The 26,164-nt window shown below is 38.9% G+C and overlaps 1 protein-coding gene and 1 non-coding gene across 4 annotated transcripts in view; both read left to right on the forward strand.

Moving 5' to 3' along the window:
• Window positions 1-26,164, forward strand: part of TTBK2 (tau tubulin kinase 2) — a 165,570-nt gene that overhangs the window by 118,210 nt on the left and 21,196 nt on the right. For all 3 annotated transcript variants that reach the window (XM_019442415.2, XM_019442417.2, XM_019442418.2), the window contains 4 exons: window positions 2,829-2,986; window positions 10,595-10,811; window positions 21,089-21,300; window positions 23,234-23,822. In XM_019442415.2, the coding sequence (XP_019297960.1) occupies window positions 2,829-2,986; window positions 10,595-10,811; window positions 21,089-21,300; window positions 23,234-23,822 (1,176 nt within the window). The remainder of the gene's footprint in view (window positions 1-2,828; window positions 2,987-10,594; window positions 10,812-21,088; window positions 21,301-23,233; window positions 23,823-26,164) is intronic.
• LOC128773371 (U2 spliceosomal RNA) lies at window positions 14,270-14,453 on the forward strand. The gene has a single exon (XR_008417630.1). It is a non-coding gene; the product is annotated as a U2 spliceosomal RNA (small nuclear RNA).

Consider the following 26,164-nt stretch of genomic DNA (forward strand, 5'->3'; position numbering starts at 1 on the left):
ATGATAAAAGGACATCTGGCATAAAAACTGCTTAGGATCGTTCCTTGGCAGCCCGGTACGGGCTGTAGCAGTGTGGCAGTGGCCGTCTGAGTGCTCACACAGCAAGGCGGGTACTGCCTCAGGGACAGGGACTCCATTTTCAGGAGGCATGCAGCTCACTCTGTGAGAACCTCTATTTCCAAAGTCAAGAGAGTAGTCCAAGGTATGCCACTTCTGTTCCCATATGCTGGGTCTCAATCCATCTTCCTTCTGGGTTTTCTGTAGCCCTCTAACTCTGACACTTTGGGGAAGTCTAAGCTATAACATAGGTAACTTAAGTCAACAAAAATATGACCAAAATCAAATTTCTGAGGTCTTATAGCCATGCCGTTTCCAGTTCCTTTTATCTATTTAGTTTCCTTTTCTACATGTATTATTTTTTCTTTGGTATTTAAATGAAGGGTAGTGTTATATGAATCTTTTAGTTAATATTATCACAAATACTTGTTCTTGAAATGTTTTGAGAGTAACTATTTAAAGGTTCTGGACTCGTAATTCCAACATGGGTTTCTCTCCCTACCCCACCCCCACCCCCACCCCCTCAGCCTGGTAGTTCTCTGGCACCAGCTGGGTGTCCTACAATTCAACTCACTTTTGACACTATCTACCCAGAGATAGATGGCATCAGATTCCACAGGTTAAGGACTCAGTCCCAGAAACCGCCCTCCACTTCAGATGCCATTCGCAACTCCTGGTTGTCACCTGTACTTCTGACTGACCTATGACTATAAACCAAAGGTTCCCACAACCCCTTCCTTGGGCCTGGTTAATTTGTTAGAGTGGCTCACAGGCCTTGGGAAACCAGTTTTCTCACTAGATTACTGGTTTGTTACAAAGGATTTAACTTTGAAAGAGCCAGATGGAAGAGATGCATAGGGCAAGCTATGGGGAAAAGGTGTGGAGCCTCCATGCCCTCTCTGCGGGCACCACTCTCTCGGCACCTCCATTATGTTTACCAACCCAAGAGCTCTCCAAACCACATCCTTTTTAGTTTTTATTATATAGGCATGACTGATTAAATCATTTACCATTGTTGATTGATTCATCTTCTAGCCCCTCTCTTGTTTCCTGGAGGCCAGGGGATGGGACTGAAAGTTACAAGTCTCTAATCACATTGTTGGCAGCCCTTATCCAGAGGAGCTTTCCAAAAGTTACCTCATTAACAAAAACCCAGTTGTGGTGGGAAGGGGCTTGTTACGAATAACAAGATAGTCATTTCATGTTTATGGCTCTAAAGTGATTTCATGAACTGAGGACTATAGATCAAATATTATTATATCAAAAGATGCTCCTATTGCTCTTTTCTTTCAGGAAATTTCAAGGTTTTGGGAGCTGTGTGCCGGGAACTATGGACAAAGACCAAATATACATAAGAAGTATATTCTGGTCATGTGATTGACCAAACTTATAACTTATAAATCACAACACTGCTGTTATATATAAAGTATTGTGTTAGATACTGTGATGATCAGACATGCACCAACCTCTTGGAGCTTACAGTTTGGGTGAAAGAAAGAAACCAATTAAATAATCAGAAATAGCTATAAATATACCATTGATAGCATTTGGTCACCTTGTTGAGATGTTTTCTTCACTGGGCATCAAAAACAGCACACACTTGATTCTCCTATCTCATTGACCACTCCTTCTTGGTTTCCTTTGCTGAGTCTTCTTTCCAACCAAATGTTGGAGTGCCCTAGGCCTTTGCCCTTTGACCTCTTGCTTCCTACTCTCCTTAGATGATATCATCCAGTTCAATGACTTTAAATAATACCTTTTCATATCTATATGCTGACTGTCAAATTTGTATCTATATACCCTATTCCTCCCTGAAACTTTCAGTATCCCAATCCTCAAACTCTCATAAAGGATGATCTTTGTGAGATCTTTATCCACGTCACATCAGAGTTTTAGAATTTAAAGACAAAAAAATGAGGGGTGCCTAGCTAGCTCAGTCAGTAGAGCATGCAACTCTTCATCTTGGGGTTGTGAGTTTGAGCCCCATGTTAGGTTTAGAGATTACTTAACAATAAAATCTTGGGGCACCTGGGTGGTTCAGTCAGGTAAGCATCCAACTCTTGATCTCAGGTCAGGTCTTGAACTCAGGGTGGTGATTTCAAACCCCACCATGAGCTCCACGTTTGGTGTGGAGCCTACTAAAAATTAAAAAGAAAGAAAAATAAGATCTTGAACAAATGAAGACAAAAAATTGAAATATATAATATAAACCAAATAAAGAGGCAGATTTCTTTATGATGATTTGTGCATATGCACCCACATACAGCTGAATAATTTTTCAGCCCCCCCCCCAAAAATTGTAAGGAAGTACAATCAACTTCTGTATACCTAGATATACCAACTGTTAACACTCTTCACTTACATCAAACCATATAAAAATGCGTGTTTGACAAAAAAAATGATCACCTTGATGATTGAAACTGAATACACATGTATATACATACAACACAAATATTCTTTTGCCAAACCATCTGAAAGTAGGTTTTAGATAAGACACTTCATTATGTATCTTCTAAAAACAAAGACATTCTCCTGCATAACTGTAAACTGGTAACCCAACTGAGAAAAATCAGTATTAATTCAATATCATCATCAACATATAGTCCTTATTCAAATTCCCCCATTTGTACGATTGTTCTTTGTTTTGTTTTGTTTTGTTTTATTTTTTTAAATCCTACTACAAAACCAATTGTGAGTCTGGCAGCTTTCTCAAGGAATAAAGCAATGATGTTTATTGTTACCTTACTCTAGTGTTTTTCTTTATGGTTTAGCTTCTGACATCCGTGTTTGACAACAGCATCAAGACCTTTGGAGTAATTGAGAGTGATCCTTTTGACTGGGAGAAGACTGGAACTGATGGTTCCCTAACAACCACCACTACTTCTGCCACCCCTCAACTGCACACCCGTTTGACCCCTGCAGCAATTGGGTATGTCCTAAACAGATTATTTACCAGTGGCTTTCTTGCGTGCACTGTGTTAGCAGAAATGTCTTTTATTTCATCCAGGTTCCTTCAGATGACAAAATGCTAAGACATATGAGAAAGCCTATGGATTTCCTTGAATTCATATTGCTCTTACATATGTCTGTTCAGATTTACTTTTCTTAGAAAGTGTTTATAGGTCATACTGTGAAATGGGAGCTTTGAGCTGGTATGGCTTATTGTCAGATTTACAATGGGTATTCCTCACAATGAGAAGGAATTGTTTGATTTTAGTTCTAAAGAATATATAGGAGCCTGGAAAGAATGAACCACAATTATACCTAACTATACTATGCTTAAGTTTAGTGTGAACAAAACATGTAGCTTGTTGCTCTAAGAAGGTGATTTAATTTACAAAGTGTTTTAGGAACAGGTTATGGTGTATTGCCATCATCTTGGTTTTGTTTGTTTTCTCCCTTACATGCATTAAATACAGTTAGTTTTGTTTGTTATTTTTAAAATTGGGGGGCAAGGTTGTCCTTTTTTTTTTTCCTGACCCATTTTTACCTGCTCTGGTTGCTTTAAACTATTTAGTTAACAATGAAAAAAGTAAGTAGGGAAAAATCATCATATAAATGGAGCTAATTGTGATAAACTAATCCATTGTTTTTGATTTTATATTGAAAGATGGGATCAGCAGAGCTTATTGAATCAGAAGAGCTTACATGGGCTTACATAACTGGAGATGATATCTTTGATTAGCTAGTCTGAGAGTTCTTAAGTGGGGCACCCTGACTATCTACATTAGAATCATCACAGATGTTTGCTTAAAGTACCCATTTGTTGGAGCCACCCCAGACTTACCGAATCAAAATGTCCAAGGCACAGAATGTTTCTCTTGCTTCTCTGAGTTTAGAACCCACTGCCCTAGTCCAGCCACTCCCTTTTACAATAGAGGAAATAATCCTAACACTGAGTGAATCAATCATCCAACTGTAGGTAAATATTAGCAACAGAGCTGGAACCTGTCTAGAAATTTTGATTCTTGTTTTAGTGCCTTTGTCCTCCTCCTTTGATTGTTGTTAGAAGTAGATAAGTCTCAAACTTGCAAAAATCCAGGTGATAGGGCTTCATGGTAGCTGAAGTCAGTGAAGACAGTTTAAGTTCCCATCTCTCAATGTTTCCTAAGACATAATAACAAGAAAGAAAAAATAAAACTGCACAAAAACCATGTCCTTAACATAATTTGAAGACAAAGGATGCCTACCCTAAACTCCAAAATAAGTAGAGAGAAACAAAAAACCACCAACTCTCTTATGTTCCTACTTCACTCAACCCTGCCCCCCAGGCTTTATAAAGGCAGATCACTAAAAACTGGGGGGAGGAGGAAAATTAGCAATGGGACTTAAGGTTGGTCTTAAACCAACATCAGAAAAACTGAACCTGTCTTACAAATGAAATTATTAGAAAGTGTCTAGGTAGATCAGGTCATGAACTACCAGGAGGTAAAAAACAAACAAACAAACTATGATTCAAAATACATAGCTTCTGAAAGAAAGAAAGAAAGAAAGAAAGAAGAAAAGAAAAGAAAAAAAAGAAAGAAGAGTGGGAGGGAGGGAGGGAAAAAGGAAGGAAGGAAGAAAGAAAGAGAAGAAGGAAGGAAGGAAGAAAGGGGGAGTGAGGGAGGGAAGAAAGAAAGAAAGAAAGAAGAAAAGAGACAAAACAGAAAGGAGAAGTGCCTTTTATCAGTTGAGTGGTGAAGGGTCCAATCAGCAGAGAGAAACTACATAGTACTTTGAACAGAGAAGGATGATACAAGGAGTCATTACCTATAATACAAAATTGGAACAATGTGGCATAGACTAGTAAGAAATAGAAATACAGTGCTAGCAAATACAAAGTGTAGCTCCTACTGTTAAGGCTAAGATGAAGCATCCAAGGAAGAGCTCCACCAGCTCTGACTCCAGGGCTGAGCTCCTGACCTTGTTGGATTGCTCACTGGATGGCCAGGAAGTCACTCTGATGCCTGGTAGAATTTGCTGAAAATCTGCCCTCTGGAACTTGATGGAAATCTGTTCTCTGGGGTGTCAGAGAAAACTATTTGCTGGTGTGTCTCACCAGAGACACTGTGCCATAAAACTGCTATTTCTCAGGGAAGCTGTTGGTTGCTGACCTCTTTGTGCTGCAGGAAACAGGTGCTGAAGATGCTGAGACGTGGCAGGATCCTTGTGCTGGGGAGAGCCATACACACTGGAGAGACTTGCCAAGCTGCACACTGGAGCTCTGACAGAACACTTTCCTCTTGCAGTGTCTCTCCAGTGCCCTCTGACACAAGCCCCAGTGCCAGCTGGCAAAGGAAAATATTTCAAGGGCTCAGATCCACTTTCACAGAACAGGCAAAAGGGATGAATTTCAAGCTGAAGGCGGTACATCAATAATTGCAGAAGGGCAAAAGGGGAAATAAAGTTTACCTACAAAAAGGAGAACTATAAAATCAGGATACTGTATCTCTCTGACCATAAAAACAAGTAACAATCCACTAATGTGTTTGGACTTTGTTATATTGACAGAAGAGGGCACCAAATAAACTACAAATCTCATGAACTACTTCACTACCGCAAAAATGAACAAGAAAAAGATTTCCAAGGTCCATTACGTCTTACTGAAAAAAAAAATCAGAAGAGAAAATCTACTTCATACTAAGGAAATTTCCTTTCAGAGAATCAACCACGAAGAAGAAAACTCTAAGATAAAACCCCAAATGGAAGTAAATATACTTGTGCATTTGAAGATAGGGATAATCACCTTGAATCAGAAATTTAAAAACTAAGAACAGAAATAGACCACAAAGTAGAGGAAGATGGGAAAAAAAGGAAAAGGAGAAGAGAGAGAAAGGAAGACATGAGAGTTGACTGAACTGAATGGAAGAAAAAAAGATGTCTTAGAAGTGAAAAAATTAGGGGTGCCTGGGTGGCTCAGTCGATTAAGCATCTGACACTTGGTCTCAGCTCAGGTCATGATAACATGTTTTGTGAATTCGAGCCCTGCATTGGGCTCAAGCTGGCAGTGCAGAGCCTGCTTGGGATTCTCTTTCTCTCCCTCTCTCTCTGCCCCTCCCATGTGTGTGCTGGCTCTCTCTCTCTCTCTCAAAATAAATAAAATAAACTTAAAAAATGAAAAAGTGAAAAAAATTATAAAGAGCATAAAGGAGAGTAGATTCAAATGAAAATTTAATAAGGGCATTGATATAAAGTCGGGGGTAGGGGAGGGAAGCCCTAAAGGAATGAAAATAAGATAATCATTTAAAATGGCTAGAGAGAGAGTAGTGAAAATGGAATGCTGACAGAGGAGGAATAGCATTTATTATCGATTAAGTTAGAGTCCCTAATGGAAGAAAACAAAACAATACCGGTTAAAACCAAGAAACTCTATAGCAAGAAAAAATGAGAAAACAGGGGACTAAGAGCATTTAAAAAGGTATATGTCCAGAGTACACCATTAGAACAAAAAGGCAAGGGGTGCCTGAGTGGCTCAGTCGTTCAAGAGTCTAACTCTTGATTTCGGCTCAGGTCATGATATCACAGTTCATGAGATCAAGCCCCTCAATGGGCTGTGCACTGACCATGTGGGACATGCTTGGGATTCTCTCTCTCCCTCTCCCTTGTCCCTCCCCTGCTTGTGCATGCATTCTCTCTCTCTCTCTCTCTCTCTCTCTCTCTCTCTCTCTCTCTCTCTCTCTCAAAATAAATAAACTTCTTTATAGGCAAACCTAAAATACCCCCAAAAACAGAAAGAAAGAAAGAAAGAAAGAAAGAAAGAAAGAAAGAAAGAAAGAAAGAAAGAAAGAAAGAAGGAAAGAAAGAGAAAGAGGCTAAATGAGAGTACAAAGAAGATTCATCTTGTAGAGAAAGAAATATAACAAAATACATATAATTATAAAATACTGTGACAGAGTTGAGGCCAAACATATCAATCATAGCAATAAATATGCATGGGCTTAACTCCTCTATGAAAAGATTTTCAGTTTGGTTTACATAGCTAAATACATATGCTATGTACAAGAGACCTAAAAAATATTTCAGAAAGGATGAACAAAGAAAAACCCAAAAAATGGGAGCCCTAAGAAGAGAATAATGATCCTGATATCAGAGAGTCTAAAATTCAAGCAAAAAAAGCAAAAAAAAAAAAAAAAAAAAAAAAGTTATGAAGATGGAATGCTTTTATTAATGCTTAATGCTGCAATTCACAAATGGGACATAATAAATACATAATATTTAGGCTCCAGAATCCCAGCAGTCACCTTTAGGAAGCAACAACTAGAAGAGATTCAGGGAGGCATAGCTAGAAACACATGAGTAATTGGAGATCTTCTTGCATATTTTTTTAGCTCTACATCCTGAAGATAGAGATCGTGCCTTCTGCTCAAATGCCCCTGGAACATTAATAAAAATTGATCAGTTATTAGGTCATCAAGAAACTTTAATGCTTTATAGTTCCATAAAGCAGAAATATTATACTGCCTGATCACACTGCATTAGAACTAGAAATTTCCAACAAAAAACAAAAATGTCAAAGGCCCTTCCTCCTGGAAACTTAGAACCCTATCAGACTACTCATTTTTTACATTTAAAGCTAAGATCAGAGGGAAATTATGGGTATTAAGTAAGGAGGTACATGATGTCAGTATGTCTTATTACTGGTGGTATTAATGTTGTTAATCTGGTTAGGGTGATGTTAGATTTTTCCACTGTGAAGTTACTATTTTTCCCTTTGTAAGTAATTATTTTATGGGAAGATGTTTTGAGACCATTCAAATAAACTTTTTTTTAAATTTATTTTTTAAAAAAATTTTTTTTAAGAGAGAGAATGCAGGCAGGGAAAGGGCAGAGAGGGAGGAGTACAGAGGGTCTGAAGTGGGCTCCGTACTGACAGCAGCGAACCTGATGTAGGGCTCAAACTCATGAACTGTGAGATCATGACCTGAGCTGAAGTTGAACGCTCAATCAACTCAGTCATCCAGGCACCCCAAAACTTGTTTTTCATTGTACTTTCTCCCACAAGTTTTAGCATCCATCAGTGAATCTTGCCTGAAAAGTATTGTGCCTACAAGCCTACCATTTATCTGGCCTGTTAAGAAGTGACTGAATTTGCTGACCTCTGAATTAAAATACTGATTTTTCAGCAAACCTTATCTATTAAGGCCAGATAAATATCTGTGAGCTGTGCTGTCTCTGTCGCCACTACCACTTCCATTATAGTGCTAAAGTAGCCACAGACAATATGTAAATGAATGAGCATGACCCATGCCATACACTTGACTTACAAAAATAGGTGAGCTGGCCAGATTTGGCCCACAGCCCTAGTTGGCTAATGCCTGCCTTAGATTATGGGGAAGGAAGTGTGAAAAGGATGTCTCTTCTTAGTACTTTTCTTGACATCTGTCCAATTCTTCCATACATGTCCTTACTTTTTTTCCCTTAATGTTTCTATAATTTATACCTTGTCCACAAACACACACAATGTGCTAATGTGCTAATAATACTCTTACATATACTTTTGCATTCATTCAACTCCTGAATGAAATATGATTTTTCTGGGAAGGAATTTCTTTCCATATCGCAAACTCCGGATTTGGATCAGAGCTATAGGAGAATGAAGAAAATAGAATTATGTAAGGGTTAAAAATGGGGAATAAATGCAGAGAGGAACCTAAGTCATGTGCAGGAGAGCCCGTGTGGGGAAGATGTGAGAGCCCCTTGAAGTGTGTGGAATTAGACCGCAGCATATGAAAGAAGAGGGAAACTGGGATAGAATAAAATTAGAAGCAGTTTGTAGGTGGAGATGTACTTTGTTTCCTCAGGAGTGGAGAAGGAAATGCCAAGGAGTTGGGGGGTTGGAAAGAAACTGTGGAATAGTAGCTAGGCATAGGGAAGAAAGGATTGGAAGAAAACTGAGAGATTTAAAATGGGAAAAAATTGTAGGGCTAGTAGACCGACCTTCCTGAATTCAAATATTGATTCTTTTGCCATTCTCTGTCCTCGAGAATACAGGGAATTCTTTTAATAAACATTTGGATTGCCATGTAGCACATATATGTTAGTGTCTGTTGTAATGTCTAGCATCAATCTGTATACTGAACTTATATCTGAAAAATGTTTTAGTAGCCAGTTTATGACCTTTATGAACTTTATTTACTTTTGAACTTTCTTTTTATCATAAATCCCTTTATATGAACTATTTTAGGCCACACTACCTTTTTCAATGTGTTCCCAATGTCAGAACTATAAGAACCACTTTACAGGCCTGAGAGCTATTTTTTTCCTGAGAGCTATTATCAGTGCTTTTCTAATTACATACGTATAACATATTGATAAAGAGATTCATCTTCTCCTATTGGCCCTAGTAGGGAGAGGTGGTAGCGAAGGTCAACTTAGGTAGAACAAGTCCCTGAAAAATGACTGATCTTTGTTCTCACAGCATTTCATATTGACAATACCTGGGCCAGAGCGTTGTCACCCTTGGAGTGGTTCACTAAGAAGATGCCTATTTTACCACTCATATTGATTGTATGTGTCAGTATAGTTAGTCTAGTGAAGACTGTTTTTTCTATTTTTAGACATTCCAGATCACTTCTAAGAAAAGGTTTCACTGTGTGGTAAATATTGTGTTCAGTCGGCAATATTTAAAAACAAAACAAACTGGGCACCTGGGTGGCACAGTTGGTTAAGCATCTGACTCTTGATCTCAGCTCAGGTCTTGAACTTAGGGTCATGAGTTCAAGACCCACATTGGGTTCTGTGCTAGGTGTGAAGCCTACTAAAAAAAAAAACCAAACAAATAAAAATAAAATACAAACTAGTATACAGAGCATAGTTCTAGAACATAAGAGCATACAAGGATCTGAACACTTAATGAGTGATAACTAAGAACTAGAAAAGCCCCCTCATGGGCCAGCGGTCTAAGGGAGAGATGACCAGCCATATAAATGGGACATGAAATTACTTAGAAAGAAATATATTGACAGGTGTCAATATTTTTTAAATTTTGTTCATGGTCAGTTCATGCAGAACTGTATAATTATAGAATTTCTAGTTTCACCCAGAGGGCAAGAATTTCCTTTCTCATTTCCCTAGAGCCTTCCATATAGTAGATACTTAGTAAAAAGTCTGTAAATGCAGAACGCTAGATACATTTTACACTACTTAAAAAATACAAGTGATCACATACCTGCTTATATCGTTATGACACTTAATATTTTTTTGCTTATAGTTTTTGTTATTCCCTAAATGAAAAAAAAAAATGGGTAAAGAATAGAAAATACTACAACTGACAGGGACTTATTAGAAAATAGAGCAATAATTGTTGAATCAGTGAGTTATTGTTAACATTTCTTTTTTTAGATCAGCCTGAAAATTCTACTGATCAGAAGCAGTTTTATTTTGTACAATTGGCATGACCTAAGTTTCTGAGGTTTTTGGTTTTGTTTTGTATTACTCTTTTACTCATGTATAGACTTCATGATTTAAGTCCAGAAACAAAATGTAGGATAATCTTAGAGTAACTTTAGATTCTGGTGTTTTTAAGTTCTACCTTTTTTTCACTCCACATTTTTAGAATTGCCAATGCCACTCCCATCCCAGGAGACTTGCTTCGAGAAAATACAGATGAGGTGTTTCCAGATGAACAGCTTAGTGATGGGGAGAATGGCATCCCTGTTGGTGTGTCACCAGATAAATTGCCTGGATCTTTGGGGCACCCACGTCCCCAGGAGAAGGATGTCTGGGAAGAGATGGATGCCAACAGGAACAAGATAAAGCTTGGGATTTGTAAGGTTAGTATTTCTTGTATAGGAAGAATATCTTTCTATGTGCTTAATGTTTTTCTTCTGTTAATGTAGCTAAGTATCATGATTCTTAACTTTGAGAAGTAGAACATTTATTGCTAGTGATTTATATATTTGTAATTGCAACATCTTGGCTAATTTTGCCCGTAGCACTCAGGTATAGATGCTAAACATTAATCTTCGTCTTGTATTTTGTGAAAAAGATGAAGGGATTTTTAAAAAATAACCAGACACAGAGACTAAAAGAAGAGACATCTATAGAAAAGAAGTAATAGTCTTTCTAAATAATATGACAAAACTCTGGGCCCCTTCTTTAGTGTGGACCTAGGGAACTAGGAGTACCCATTCTGAAAATTGCCTCAAGTGGAGGTGGGGAAATGAGGGTTGGGAATGGAAAACATTGAACTGATCATGAGGTGACATAGTGGATGTTGAATAATTGACATGATTTTTTCTTCCTTAGGATTGTAAGCAGGACTACTTGTAAGTATGGGGAGAGATACAGATTTCTGAATTAAATGGTTAATTTTTAATAATCTTGGGGCATATTATCCCCAAATTTCTTTTTGCCTTTACTGTTCCTTGTCCTTTCCAGTTCATAGAAGATAAAATGAAGATTAATGGGAATGGAGAGGCAGTGAATTATGAACCAGTTAGTTTCTGGTGCTTCTTATGTTTTTATAAAGGTTTATTTGGAATAGAAGTTAAATGTATAGGTGTGAAATGAGACTTTGGGCTCATACCTATTGACATAACTGATAGAAAATTGGCTAGTCATGCTTTATGAAGTATATCTTGAAAAGAATTTTCCATGATCAGTTGTGAGGAGCTTGGCCTGTCTGTGGGACAAGAGACATCTGGGGGACATCCCCCATCTGTCTCTCTCTCTCTCTCAAAAAATAAAGAAATGGTAAAAAAATAATAAAATAAAAATCTCTAGTGACATTCTTAGTTGCCAGCCCACAAGGGTATCTGTGTATATGAGAGTATGAAATGGCATTTGACATAGAACATACTTACTGTAATTTCTTTCACCCATTGTCACTATTTAATCTGTATTTAGTTCTCTTCTATTTTTTAATTATTTCCTTTTCAAAAACATTACTCATATTAGATTATTAGTGTTACTGTTCTTTTATAGCAGTAGTGTTTATGTGGATTTTTCAAAGATATTTACCATTTCCTTACATTTTTGGAAGTCCTGGACTCACCTTCTTTCTTTCTGAAGTATTTCCATTAGAAGTTCCTTTAGTTCAGATCTTTTGGAAAGACTTTCAATTTTTACTTAGTTGTTAATGTATTTATTTTAGCCTCAATTTTTTTTAACGTTTTATTTATTTTTGAGACAGAGAGAGACAGAGCATGAACAGGGGAGGGTCAGAGAGAGAGGGAGACACAGAATCAGAAATAGGCTCCAGGCTCTGAGCTGTCAGCACAGAGCCTGACACAGGGCTCGAACTCACGGACCGTGAGATCATGACCTGAGCCGAAGTCGGACGCTTAACCGACTGAGCCACCCAGGCGCCCCTAGCCTCAATTTTTAAAGAGAGTTTATGCTAGCTTCAAAGTTTTTGATTGACAGTTATTTTTCCTCTGGCTTCTGTATTGAATTTCAAACGTCTGTTATTCTGGATTTTTTTTTTTTTTCTTTGTTACATGATCCATTCCCTCTCCCCCGTCTTTTCTCCCTGGCGACTTTTTAGCTTTTCTCTTTGTCTTTGGTGTTGTACATTTTAACTACAGTGTGTCTAGGCTTATATTTCTTTTTATTTATCCTGGTTGGGATATCTTGTTTCCTGAGTCTTTGATTCATAATTTTGTATCATTTGTAAGAGATGTACAGCCATTCCCTAGCAAAATATTGCCACTAATTCATTCTCTCTGTTCTCTCATTCTGGGACTCCAATTAAACATATATTATGCCTTTTTATTCTGTTACATAATCTTGTGCTTCATTCATAATCTCTTAACATCTTTTTTCATATTTTCCTTCTCCTTATCTTGTTGTGCTTCATTCTAGGTAATTTCTTTTGCTATGTCTTCTAGTTCACTGATTAAAAACTTTGGCTTTTCCTGGTTAATTTGATGTTTAACTTGTTGATTGAATATTTAATATTAAATTCATCAGCTAATTCCAAATAATCCCTTGTTGATATTTGTGATAATGACCTTTATTTTTTTAAACATTTTAGGTATAACTGTTATATATCCTGTTTCTTTTTTAAAAATTAATTTATTTAAATTCAAGTTAATTAACATACACTGTGCTATTGGTTTCAGGAATAGAACCCCGTGATTCATCACTTTCATATGACAACCAGTTTTCATTCAGACAAGTGCCCTCTTTTATGCCCATCACCCATTTAGCCCATCCACCTACCCACCTCCCCTCCAGCAACCCTCAGTTCTCTGTATTTAAGAGTCTCTTATGGTTTGCCTCCCTCTCTGTTTTTATCTCATTTTTTCTTCCCATCCCCTATGTTCATCTGTTAAGTTTCTCAAATTACACATATGAGTGAAATCATTTCTCTAATTTATTTTGCTTAGCATAATGTACTCTAGTTTCATCCATGTTCTTGAAAATGGCAAGATTTCATTCTTTTTGAGCACCAAATAGTATTTCATTGTATATATACACCGCATCTTCTGTATCCATTCATCACTCAGTGGACATTTGGGTTCTTTCCAACTTCTTATCCATTCATCAGTCAGTGGACGTTTGTACTCTTTCCATAATTTGGCTATTGTTGATAGTGCTGCTGTAAACACTGGGGTGCATGTGCCCCTTCAAATCAGCATTTTTGTATCCTTTGGATAAATACCTACTAGTGCAATTTCTGGGTCATAGGGTAGTTCTATTTGTAATTTTTTGAGGAACCCCTCCATACTGTTTTCCAGAGTGGCTGCACCAGTTTGCATTCCCACCAACAGTGCAAGAGGGTTCCTCTTTCTCTGCATCCTTGTCAGCATCTGTTGTTGCCTGAGTTGTTAATTTTAGCCATTCTGACAGGTGTGAGGGGTGGTATCTCCTTGTGGTTTTGATTTGTATTTCCCTGATGATGAGTGATTTTGAGCATCTTTTCATGTGTCTGTTGGCCACCTGGATGTCTTCTTTGGAAATGTGTCTATTCATGTCTTCTGCCCATTTCTTTACTGGGTTATTTTTTTTTTTTTTTGAGTGTTGAGTTTGGTAAGTTCTTCATAGATTTTGGATACTAACCTTTTATCCAATATGTCATTTGCAAACATCTCCTCCCATCCCATTGGTTGCCTTTTAGTTTTATTGATTGTTTCCTTCATTATACACAAGGTTTTTATCTTGATGAGGTGCCAGTAGTTCATTTTTGCTTTTATTTCCCTCACCCCTGGAGACATGTCAAGAAGTTGCTGTAGCCTAGGTCAAAGAGGTTGCTTCCTGTTTTCTCCTGTAGGATTTTGATGGTTTCATCGCTTCTCGGCCTTTTGGCTAAGATCAAGTGTAGGATTTTGATGGTTTCCTGTCTCACAGTTAGGTCTTTCATTCATGTTGAATTTACTTTTCTGTATGGTATAAGAAAGTGGTCCAGTTTCATTCTTCTGCATATCGCTGTCCAGTTTTCCCAGCACCATGTGCTGAAGAGACTGTCTTTTTTCCATTGGATACTCTTTCCTCCTTTGTTCAAGATAGGTTGGCCTTACATTTGTGGGTCCATTTCTGGGTTCTGTATTCTGTTGCATTGATCTATGTGTCTGTTTTTGTGCCAGTACCATACTGTCTAGATTACCGCTTTGTAATACATCTTGAAGTCTGCAATTGTGATGCCTCTAGCTTTGGTTTTCTTTTTCAGGATTGCTCTGGCTATTTGGGGTTTTCTCTGGTTCCAGACAAATTTTGGGATTGTTTGTTCTAGCTCTGTGAAAAATGCTGGTGTTATTTTGATAGGAATTACATTGAGTGTTAGATTGCTTTGGGTCGTATAGACATTTTAACAATATTTGTTCTTTCAATCCATGAACATGGAATCTTTTTTCCTTTCTTTGTGTCTTCAATTTCTTTCATAAGCTTTGTGTAGTTTTCGGTGTACAGATCTTTTACCTCTTTAGTTAGGCTTATTCCTAGGTACTTTATGGCTTTTGGTGCAATTGTAAATGGGATCAATTCCTTGATTTCTCTTTCTGTTGCTTCATTATTGGTGTATAGAAATGCAACCAATTTCTCTGCATTGATTTTATATCCTGTGACTTTGCTGAATTCATGCATCAGTTCTAGCAATTTTTTGGTGGAGTCTTTGGCATTTTCCATGTAGAGTATCATGTTATCTGCGAAGAGTGAAAGTTTTGACTTCTTCTTTGCCAGTTTGGATGCTGTTTATTTCTTTTTGTTGTCTGATTGCTGAGGCTAGGACTTCTAGTACTATGTTGAACAACAGTGGTGAGAGTGTACATCTCTGTCGTGTTACTGACTTTAGGAGTAAAGCTCTCAGGTTTTCCCCATTAAAGGATGATATTAGCTTCATATATGGCTTTTATGATGTTGAGGTATGTTCCTTCTACCTCTGCTTTCTTGATGGTCTTTATCAAGAAAGGATGCTGGATTTTGCCAAATGCTTTTTCTGCACCTATAAAGGATCATATGGTTCTTATCCTTTGTTTTGTAAATGTGGCATAGCATATTGAACCAGCCTTGCAGCCCAGGAATAAGTCCCAATTAATCATGGTTAATAATTCTTCTAATGTACTGTTGAATTTGATTTGCTAGTACATTTATCTTATTGAGAATTTTTGCATCTAGGTTCATTAGGGATATTGGCCTGTAATTCTCCTTTTTAGTGGGTCTTTGTCTGGTTTTGGAATCAAGGTAATGCTGGCTTCATAGAATGAGTTTGGAAGCTTTCTTTCCATTTCTGTATTTAGGATTAGTTTAGAAGAATAGGTACTAACTCTTCTTTTTTTTTTTTTTAATTTTTTTTTTTTTTAACGTTTATTTATTTTTGAGACAGAGACAAAGCATGAACAGGTGAGAGTCAGAGAGAGGGAGACAGAGAATCTGAAACAGGCTCCAGGCTCTGAGCTGTCAGCACAGAACCCGATGCGGGGCTCGAACTCACGGACCGCGAGACATGACCTGAGCCGAAGTCGGCCGCTTAACCAACTGAGCCACCCTGGTGCCCCGTTATTAACTCTTCTTTAAATGTCTGGTAGAATTTCCCTGGGAAGCCATCTGGCCCAGGACTTTGTTCGGAGATTTTTGATAACTGATTCAATTTCTTTGCTTATGGGCCTCTTCAAATTTTCTATTTTTTCCTGTTTGAGCTTTGGTAGTGTGTGAGTGTCTAGGAATTTGTACATTTCTTCCAGATTGTCCAGTTTGTTGGCATATAATTTTTCATAGTATTCTCTTATAATTGTTTATATTTCTGTGGTGTTGGTTGTGATCTCTTTCTTTCTTTTTTTTTAATGTTTAGTTTTTTTGAGAGAGAGTGCACACATGCACAAGCCAGGGAGGGGCAGAATGGAAGGAGGACAGAGGATCCAAAGCGGGCTCCGTGCTGACAGCAGAGACACCAGTATGGGGCTCAGACTTGCGAACCATGAGATCATGACCTCAGCTGAAGTTGGATGCTTATCCAATTGAGCCACCCAGGTGTCCCATGATCTCTCCTCTTTCCTTCATGATTTTATCTATTTGGATCCTCTCTCTCTCTCTCTCTCTCTCTCTCTCTTTTTTATAAGTCTAGCTAGGGGTTTATCAATTTTTATTCTTGCAAAAAACCAGCTCTTAGATTCATTGATGTGTTCTGTTTTTCTGAAAACAGCTAGGGACAAATGGACCTTAACCTGCAGGGGTAGACACTGTTCTACTGGGGTTTTTGTTTGTTTGTTTCTATATCGTTTATTTCTGCTCTAATCTTTATTATTTCCCTTCTTCTGCTGGCTTTGGGCTTTATTTGCTGCTCATTTTCTAGCTCCTTTAGGTGTAAGTTTAGATTGTGTATTTGGGACTGTTCTTACTTCTTGAGATAGGCCTAAATTGCAATGTATTTTCCTCTTAGGACTGCCTTTGCTGCATCTGAAAGGGTTTGGACTATTGTGTTTTCATTTGCTTTCATGTATTTTTTAATTTCTTCTTTAATTTCCTGGTTAACCCATTCTTTCTTCAGTAGGATGTTCTTTAACCTCCATGTATTTGAGGGCTTTCCAAATTTTTTCTTGTGGTTCATTTCAAGTTTCATAGTGTTGTGATCTGAAAATTTGCATGGTATGATATGGACCTTTTTGTACCTCTTGAGGGCTGATTTGTGACCCAGCATGTGATCAATTCTGGAAAATGTTCCATGTACACTTGAGAAGAATGTGTATTCTGCTACTTTAGGATGAAATGTTCTGAATATATCTATTAAGCCCATCTGGTCCAGTATGTCATGCAAAGCCATTGTTTCCTTGTTGATTTTCTGCTTAGATGATCTATCTGTTGCAAGTGGGGTATTAAAGTCTCCTAGTATTATGGTATTATTATTAAGGAGTTTTTTTTATGTTTGTGATTAATCAACTTATGTATGTGGGTGCTCTTCAGTTAGGGGCATTAAATATTTACATTTGTTGGATCTTCATGATGTATAGACCCTTAATTATGACATAATGCTCTTCTTCATCTCTTGTTACAGTCCTTGGTTTAAAATCTAGTTTGTCTGATACATGGCTACTCCAGGTTCCTTTTGACCTCCATTAGCATGATAGATGTTCTCCATCCCCTCACTTTCAGTCTGTGGGTGTCCTATGGTCTAAAATGAGTCTATTGTAGGCAGAATATAGATGGATCTTGTTTTTTAATCCATTCTGATACCCTGTGTCTTTTGATTGGAGCATTTCATTTATATTCAGAATGATTATTGAAAGATATGAATTTAGTGCCATTGTGATATCTGTCAATTTGGTGTTTCTGATGATATTCTCTGGTCCTTTGTAGTCTTAGCTGCTTTGGTCCTTTTTTTTCCCCTCAGAGAGTCCCCCTTAAAATTTCTTGCCGAAATGGTTTAGTGGTCACACATTCCTTTAGTTTTTTTGTTTGTCTGGGAAAGTCTTTTTCTCTCCTTTTATTCTGAATGACAGCCTTGCTGGATAAAGGATTCTTGACTGCATATTTTTCCTGTTCAGCACATTGAATATGTCCTGCCACTCCCTTCTGGCCTGCCAAGTTTCAGTGGACAGGTCTGCTGCTAACCTTATGTATCTACGTAGCCTTGTAGGCTAGGACCTTTTGTCCATAGCTACTTTCGGAATTTTCTCTTTATCCTTGTATTTTGCAAATTTCACTATGATACATTGTGATGTTGACCTGTTTTTGTTGACTTTGAAGTGAGTTCTCTGTGCCTCTTGGACTTGGATGCCTGTTTCCTTCCCCAGATTAGGGAAGTTCTCTGCTATAATTTGTTCAAATAAACCTCCCCTTTTCCTCGCTTTTCTTTTTCTGGGACTCCTTTGATATGAATATTGTTTCGTTTCTTGTAATCAGTTAGTTTTCTAAGCCTCCCCTTGTCATCTAGTAATTTTCTTTCCTTCTTTTTGTCAGTTTCATGATTTTCCATAATTTTTTCTTCTGTTTCACCTATTCTCTGCTTCTTTAATTCTTGCTGTCCCTGTATCTAGTTTATTTTGCAGTTCAGTTATAGCATTTTTTGATTCATCCTGACTAGTACTTAGGTCTTTGATCTCTGTAGCAAGGGTTTCTCTGGTGTCTTCTGTGCCTTTTTTAAGCCCAGATAGTAGTTATGACTGTTGTTCTAAATTCTTGTTCAGATATATTGCTTATATCTGTTTTGAGCCGGTCCCTGGCTGTGATATCTTCTTGACCTTTCTTTTGGGGAGAATTCCTTCATCTTGTCATTTTGGCTAAGTTTCTGTCCTTTGCATGTTTTAAAAGCTTGTTATGTTTCCTACACCTGAGAATACTACTGTATTAAAAAGGGGTCATACCCTGTCCGGGGCCTGTCACTCCAGGAAGTGTTTCTGGTGTATGCTGTGTGCCCTCTGCTGTTGCATTTTGGCTGCTCTTTCCCACTGGTCAGTCCTTTACAAAGCTCCTCCTTGCTTGTAGTGGTGGAGTGTATGGAACTTCAACCAGGTGTGCTTTGATTTTTTTGTTGAAGTAACCCTAGGAAAAAAGGAAAAGGCTGGGGGTGGGGGGTGCCGGGGACGGCGAAGGCTGATCCCATAAAAAGAGAAAAAGAGAGGGAACAAAAAACTATAAAGCTGATTGCACAGAAAAAGAAAGGGGGGGGGGGGAAGCAGAAGAAAAAAGAAAAGAAGGAAAAAGAAAATTAAAAAGCCTGATTCAAAAAAAAAAAAAGATAAAAGGAAATGACAAAAAGTAAACCAGAAACTATGAGCCTGATTCCAAAAGAAAAAAGAGAAAAGGAGAAAAAAACTAAAAATGAGTTGTCTTTGGTGCTTGAGGGGTGCTTGACTGTGCTGGTCTGGAGGAAAGGCTGGCTGCATTAGCTCAGATTCCATCTTGCTTCCAGTAGATAAGCCGTTGCCAGGCATGGAGGGGCAGAGTATGGTGTAAGCAGGTCCCAACTCCACTGGGGGCCACTGTGCTCCTCTCTGAAGTCCCACTGTGTTGTGTTGGGGGAAAAAATGGCATCACCCCAGGCTTTGATCCCCAGACTGGGGATCCCAACCACCACTGTTGAGTAGCCCTTACAGAATAGTGAGGGCAGTCACCTTGCCCTCAGCCACAAGTATCCTGCACCTTCTCCTTGGTGCACAGTTGGGATTCAAAACCCCAAATCTTAAAGGACCTGGCATAGTGCAGATCTACTCCCCTCCTCCAGAGTAGAGCCTTTCCACCCTGCTGATGAAAGGGTTTGGCCGTCACCTGCATGGTCTTTTGTCCTTGGTGAGGCAATAAACCCTCTTCCAGAAGTACTCCAGGAAGGGGACTGTTCTCTTCCAGTGTACCCTGGAGATGTCTACACTACAGTATGCACTCCAGGGCCAGATCCCTTCTCCCCAGGAGTGCGTCCACAGCTCCGCTCAGGAGAAAGACACATACTTCCAAAACCTTGGAGTGAGAGCTCCAAAAGCTATTTGCAAAACAAAACTGGGATGCTCAGTATTTCTCGCTCCCCAGTTCATGGTCCAAAGAGGTTTTCCTCTTGTGCTAACTTGATGTTGCACTTTCTTAACCCTTCTCTCTTTCCCTCCCTTTTGTCTCTGCACAGAAATGGTTCCCTCTTGTCTGTGGCTCCACTGTTTTTCTCTTCCCCAGTTCACATCCATGCACCTCACATCTACCAAGCTGTTTCCCTCCAACTGTGGAGATCCTTCTGTTGCTCTGCAGATCTATTTCCTGAGTGTTCCAAAAAATCTGACCTCAATACAGCTGTGTTTAGGGACAAAGAAAGCCCAGGATCCCCTACTTCTCCACCATCTTAACTCTCCCCCCTATATATCCTGTATTTTAACAAGTTTAATATCTGATGTCTTTGGGAGTTTTAAATATTTTTCTAAAAATTATTATTATTTCTGTTAGTCGTGGTGGCATTCCTTCCCATGTGTTTGATTAATAATTGATGGCAGTCCTGTAGACCTTACTTCAGAAGAAGTCTTACCTCAGAGAAGATTGTCTTCTGCTTCTGCTGGTAGCCAGCAGACCAGTTGGGCATCTTTAAACATACCAGACCTCCCTCTCTTACCCTATTACTGGGGTCAAGCTTAATTTCCTTGGTAAGTGTGCTGCTGTGGGCATCTGTCCTTAGGCAGCCCCACTACTCTGAGCTGTGTCATATTCAACCTGCTGCTCTACTCAGCTCTTTATTGTTCTAGCTCCAAGTTTTCTTATTGTTGTTTGGTTTTTCATTTGGTTTTTAGAGAAGGAGCAACAGGGGATATTCATGTTTGGCAGCCTCTCCTACCTCTTGTGAGACCACCTGTGGCTCGAAGAAAATGTCCTTTCCAGGTTTTATTTTTACTTTAGTGGAATGGAGACCTGCAAGCATCTTGTAAGATATCATACAAAAAGCTAAGGTGGTTAAACATTTTTAGACTGTTTATTTTTGTACCAAAAACATAAAAAACTAAAATAATACTGAAACTGAGAATAAATTAATATTCATTTTATAAAGGGTTAATAGACAAGTGTTTAGAGATGTCACCTATCCAAAATATCTTGATTCCTGAAAACACATCGCAAGCATTTGCTTATATTATTTTGAAAGACGTCAGTAATTCCTATACATAGTCACCTGAATGTTTTTCATTATTTTCTTTTATATTTTGTCTAGGCTGCTACTGAGGAAGAAAACAGCCATGGTCAAGTAAACGGTATTCTGAATGCTCCAAGCCTTGGTTCACCGATTCGTGTCCGCTCAGAGATTACTCAGCCAGACAGAGATGTTCCATTGGTGCGGAAGTTACGTTCTATCCACAGCTTTGAGCTGGAAAAACGTCTAACACTGGAGCCAAAGCCAGATACTGACAAGTTTCTTGAGACCTGGTATGAAATAGTTTTTCTTTTCTTTAAAGCTACTAAGAAAGATGCTATAGTTATCCTCAACATCATCATTACTAATTTCTATAATGTAAAGTCTTTCAAATAAGAAATGTTTGCATTTTTGTAGTACTGATTTGATTAAGCTCTCATCTCCATCCATGTTTTTATTATCTTTGTGATTCTTAATGTGAATTGTCTTATAATATTGTTACAAGTTCTTATAACACAGCTTTTGGCCTTGCAAGTTGAGCAGTGGGAACTGGTAATTTCATAAAACTAGGTACAAGTTAAAAACATTTTGAACTTACCTTGTTTGGAAGGGATCTCATTTATTGGAGTAAGAAGATGCAGTGTAGAGTTGGGAGTGCACAAGATAAAGAAGGTATTGTGCAGGAAGAAGGGGAGTTCATGAAGGAGGGAAACAAGTAATTTATATACAAGGGACAGGCAGTTCAATTCAATTTAATGAAGGCCTTCTGTGAGTAAGTACTGTAGGAAAAATAGGCATGAATAAGTTTCTTCCTAGAAATAAGGAAAGGTGGAACTTTAGAGAGCTATACATAGGTAATAACTATAGTTCATGATTAGAAGTCCAATTATCCGTAAATTTTGCTAACAGAAGAATTGTTATATATAAATTAAAGAAGACTGCAGTAATACTAAGAGCCAAGTGACTAGTGATGGTCGCATGCCCTTCAGTGTACATCCCCGGTGGCTGCTATTGGCAATGAAATGTTAGAAGGACCATGTAATTGACTAACATGGTGTTTACTGTGTTTAAAGACAGTTCAGCCACTTCTGGCCTAGTCTAATCTGGCTTCCATTTTCAATCGTCCTTCATATATGTGTATTCTTCCTTACATGGTAGTCATTCAGTCTCACAGCTATGTGATAGAAGCTATGTCTGTACATTGATATGGTCAAAAGGATGGATTTGAGATGGGGCAGTGCTTAAACATTTTGAGTTGTGGCTAAGATTGGGAATAAAGACCTAAATGCAATAGGAGTAAAAGCTTAGTTTGGTAAAGAATTAGTTTAACAAAGGAATGAAACCAAAGGGAGTCCATGTTGAGGGAAGAGCTGAGAAATAAAAATAAGGTGGAGTTAAGAGAAGTAATCCAAGAAAATGAACTCAAGCCAGAAGCTAGAATGAAAAGGGAACAGTTGAAGGAATTGAAGCACCTAATTACAGACTTGGGAAGCAAAAAGTGTATTGCTTAAACTACTTCCCTGAAGATGAGATCAGTTCTTAGAAGCAAGTGCAGCCAAATGGTCACACCATTGCCTGCCCCTCAGCCGGCAGAGAGATTCTATACCTCTATACCTCTCTGCCATCTGCCTTTTAATCCAGCCAAACTGACAATATACCTTGAAGCTTCCCCCACCCCCTCCCGACCCCCCACCACTGTGTGCACCGCTATGTGCGTAGTGGACTGGGTGTGCTTGAGCAGGTATAGCAGCTTTTCTTTTTAAAAGTTCTGCCTTTGGTATTTACTTGAATGAGTACATTTACATATATGTCTGAAGAAGAAACACTTCAAGTATTTGCCTAATGCATACTAGCTTCTTCATTTCCTTTTGTAGGCCTTCTGGTGAAGCAAAAGCTAAATTTGGCTAAATTGTTCCTGTCTGCCAGAGAGAGGGCAGTGTGATTGAATTGTCAAAGAAAAGTTGAAATAGATCACATGAGTCAACCTGGTTAGGCTTCTCTTCTGCCCTGCAGCAGGAGAGCCATCTTCCTCCCATGGGCTCCATCTTCCCAAACAGGATTATGACACATAAAGCAGAACTTAATCAGCCTGTGAAACTTTCCTTATGTTTTATTTATATTTTTTTCTCTAACCTGTGTGTGAATGTTAGTTCTGTATAGAGCTTATAGGTTATGCAATAAATATTTTCCTAGGACAGTTGAGTAACTTCTCTCTGTTTTCTTAAGCCTGGAGAAAATGCAGAAAGATTCCAGTGCAGGAAAGGAATCTATTCTCCCTGCTCTGCTTCATAAGCCTTGTGTTCCCGCTGTGTCCCGTACTGACCATATCTGGCACTATGATGAAGAATATCTTCCAGATGCTTCTAAGCCTGCCTCTGCCAACACCCCTGAACAGGCAGATGGCGGTGCCAGCAATGGATTTATAGCAGTTAACTTGAGCTCCTGCAAGCAGGAGGTTGATTCCAAAGAATGGGTGATTGTGGACAAGGAGCAGGACCTTCGGGATTTTAGGACAAATGAGGCTTTAGGCCATAAAACAACTGGAAGCCCTTCTGATGAGGAGCCTGAAGTACTTCAAGTCCTGGAGGAATCGCCTCAAGATGAAAAGCTCCTACTGGGTCCTTGGGCAGAAAGTGATCATTTAAAGAAAGAAACCTCAGGTGTGGTCTTAGCACTTTCTGGAGAGTGTCCTGCCACTGCTGCTCCAGAGCAGTATACAGATAGGCTAGAACTCCAGGCTGGAGCTGCTAGTCACTTTATTGCAGTGACACCCACGAGTCCAATGGAGGCGCAAGCAGAAGGACCCCTCACAGCGGTAAGAAATTTGTTCCTATTATGTTTCTCTGCTATCCATTCAAGGTGCTGTTAAAAAAGAACTAACCAGTTCAACTAGCAATCAACTGAGATTGTTCAGCAGATGCCTAAGTTTGGGGATAGGGCGTGATGTCTGGAGTAGGTTCTATGTCAGTCACCCAATATGAAATTTCTCAAAACAAGTGAAGGTTTCCTGTCAGTGTAGCAACACATGAAATGTCATTATAACCTAATTTCAGAATAACATTTCTAATTAGTCCACAAGAGCTGTGTGTTTAGATATGACTTTTTAAAAGTTTGTAATTCTAAAGATTTTGAATCTCTGCCTTATAAACCTGGTGAGGAAGGCATATATAATTTGTACTTTATAGTGTACAGTTGGCTAGGTTTGATTCTTTTTGTTCTGTTTCTTTTTCATAATCTCCACGCGGAAATTTCTCATATTTTACATTACTCTTAAACAGTAGTCTTCCAGCTTTGATGTCCACTGTGTAAAATACAGAGTCCCAGCCTCACTTCCAGAGCTTCTCCTTCAATAAGTCTGGGAGAGAGTGAGACCAGGAGTCTGCATTTTACCAAGTAGCTGAAAGCAGTTGTGATATAGGTCTTTTGCAAGGGAATTACCCTCCGTTTGGGCATTCAGCTGGAGACGCCTGTTACCCTGTTGTTAATCAGTAAGCAGTGATGCCCCGATGACTGAGAGCAGCTGGAGCCCCAGAAAAGTCAAATACGGAGGCAGTAAGGAACTGTGTACAGAGATCTTTGGCACCATCCTGAGGACAGGTACCTCTGTCCTTACATGGGTGGAAGTACCAGGTTTTCTCAAATTCCCTAATCATCTAGCAGCTGTCTTTTCCAACTCACCAAAAACTATGTTGTTCCCCAAACTGACATTTTTCTATTAGAACACAATTCCAAATGCAGGTGTAAAACAGTGAGAAAAGATAACAAAATTTGCTTTTGTGTCCTGCTTTGTAGGAATTCACCTGCACTTCGCCGTAGGAAAATCAATGCCTGCCTCTTTCTACATCAGAGTTAGTCTTTTCTTCTTTTCCAGGACTGCTTTGTACAGTTATACAGGTTGTTCACTAAATAAAGTGGCCTAGCCCAGGGAGCAAGTAGGGGCTGAAACCTAGCCCAAACTTTGCTAACCAAACTGCGTTTTTGTGTAGGTCTGTCTCTTCTTTAAGGAAGCATCCTTTTTCAAATTGTACACAATGACCTATGGGCTAGAGGCAAGTCCAACCACCCCCCCTTCCCCTCATCCCTTTTTCCACCCACCTTCCCTCTTTCCATTTATTTCTCTTTCCATCTTCAGTTTATTCTTATCTTGGACTCTCTCATGCTATGTACTTGCCGTCACTCAAGCATTCTGGTGTACTTCCCTTCAAAAAGGTTTTCTAAGGGCCCCTGTGTGGGTCAGTCGGTTAAGCATCTGACCGGCTCAGGTCATGATCTTGCGTTTGTGGGTTCAAGCCCCATGTGGGACTCAGCTGACAGCTCAGAGCCTGGAGCCTGCTTCAGATTCTGTGTCTTCATCTCTCTCTGCCCCTCCCCTGCTTGCTCTTTGTACCTCTCTCTCTCTCTCTCTCAAAAATAAATAAACATTAAAAATTTTTGGGAAAAAAAAAAGGTTTTCTAAAGCCTTGGCTCCATTTCTCCTAGTATTGCTTTCTCCCATCAATACTGTTTTATCCACAGGGATTGTTCACATGCTTCTCTTACACTGTTTGCAACATTTTCTCTGTCGGGTTGTTGAAAGACTTGCATTCATTTATTTGATATTATAACTTTGGCCTTATTTTCAGATATCTTTAAATACAAGTATTTTTCTTTTTTCTTTCTTTTTTAATTTAAATTCAAGGGATGCCTTGGTGGCTCAGTCTGTTATGCATCCAACTTCGGCTCAGGTCATGACCTCACTACTTATGAGTTCGAGCCCTGTGCTGGGCTTGCTGCTGTCAAGCTCAGAGTATGGATCCTGCTTCAGATTCTGTGTCTCCCTCTCTCCCTGCCCCTCCCCCACTCATAGTCTGTCTGTCTGTTTCTCTCTCTCTTAAAAATAAACATTAAAAAAAAAATTTAAATTCAAGTTAGTTAACATACATTGTAGTCTTGGCTTCAGGAGTAGAACCCAGTGATTCATCTCTTACATATGACACCCAGTGCTCATCCCAACAAATGCCCTCCTGAATGCCCCATCACCCATTTAACCCATATCCCCACCCACCTCCCCTCCAGCAACCCTCAGTTCTCTGTATTTAACAGTCTCTATGGTTGGCCTCCCTCTCTTTTTTTATCTTATTTTTGCTTCCCTTCCCCTGTGTTCATCTGTTGAGTTTC

The sequence above is a fragment of the Panthera pardus genome, unplaced genomic scaffold (assembly GCF_024362965.1).
Source record: "Panthera pardus isolate Hobbes unplaced genomic scaffold, ASM2436296v1 HiC_scaffold_24, whole genome shotgun sequence".
Classification (NCBI taxonomy): Eukaryota; Metazoa; Chordata; class Mammalia; order Carnivora; family Felidae; genus Panthera; species Panthera pardus.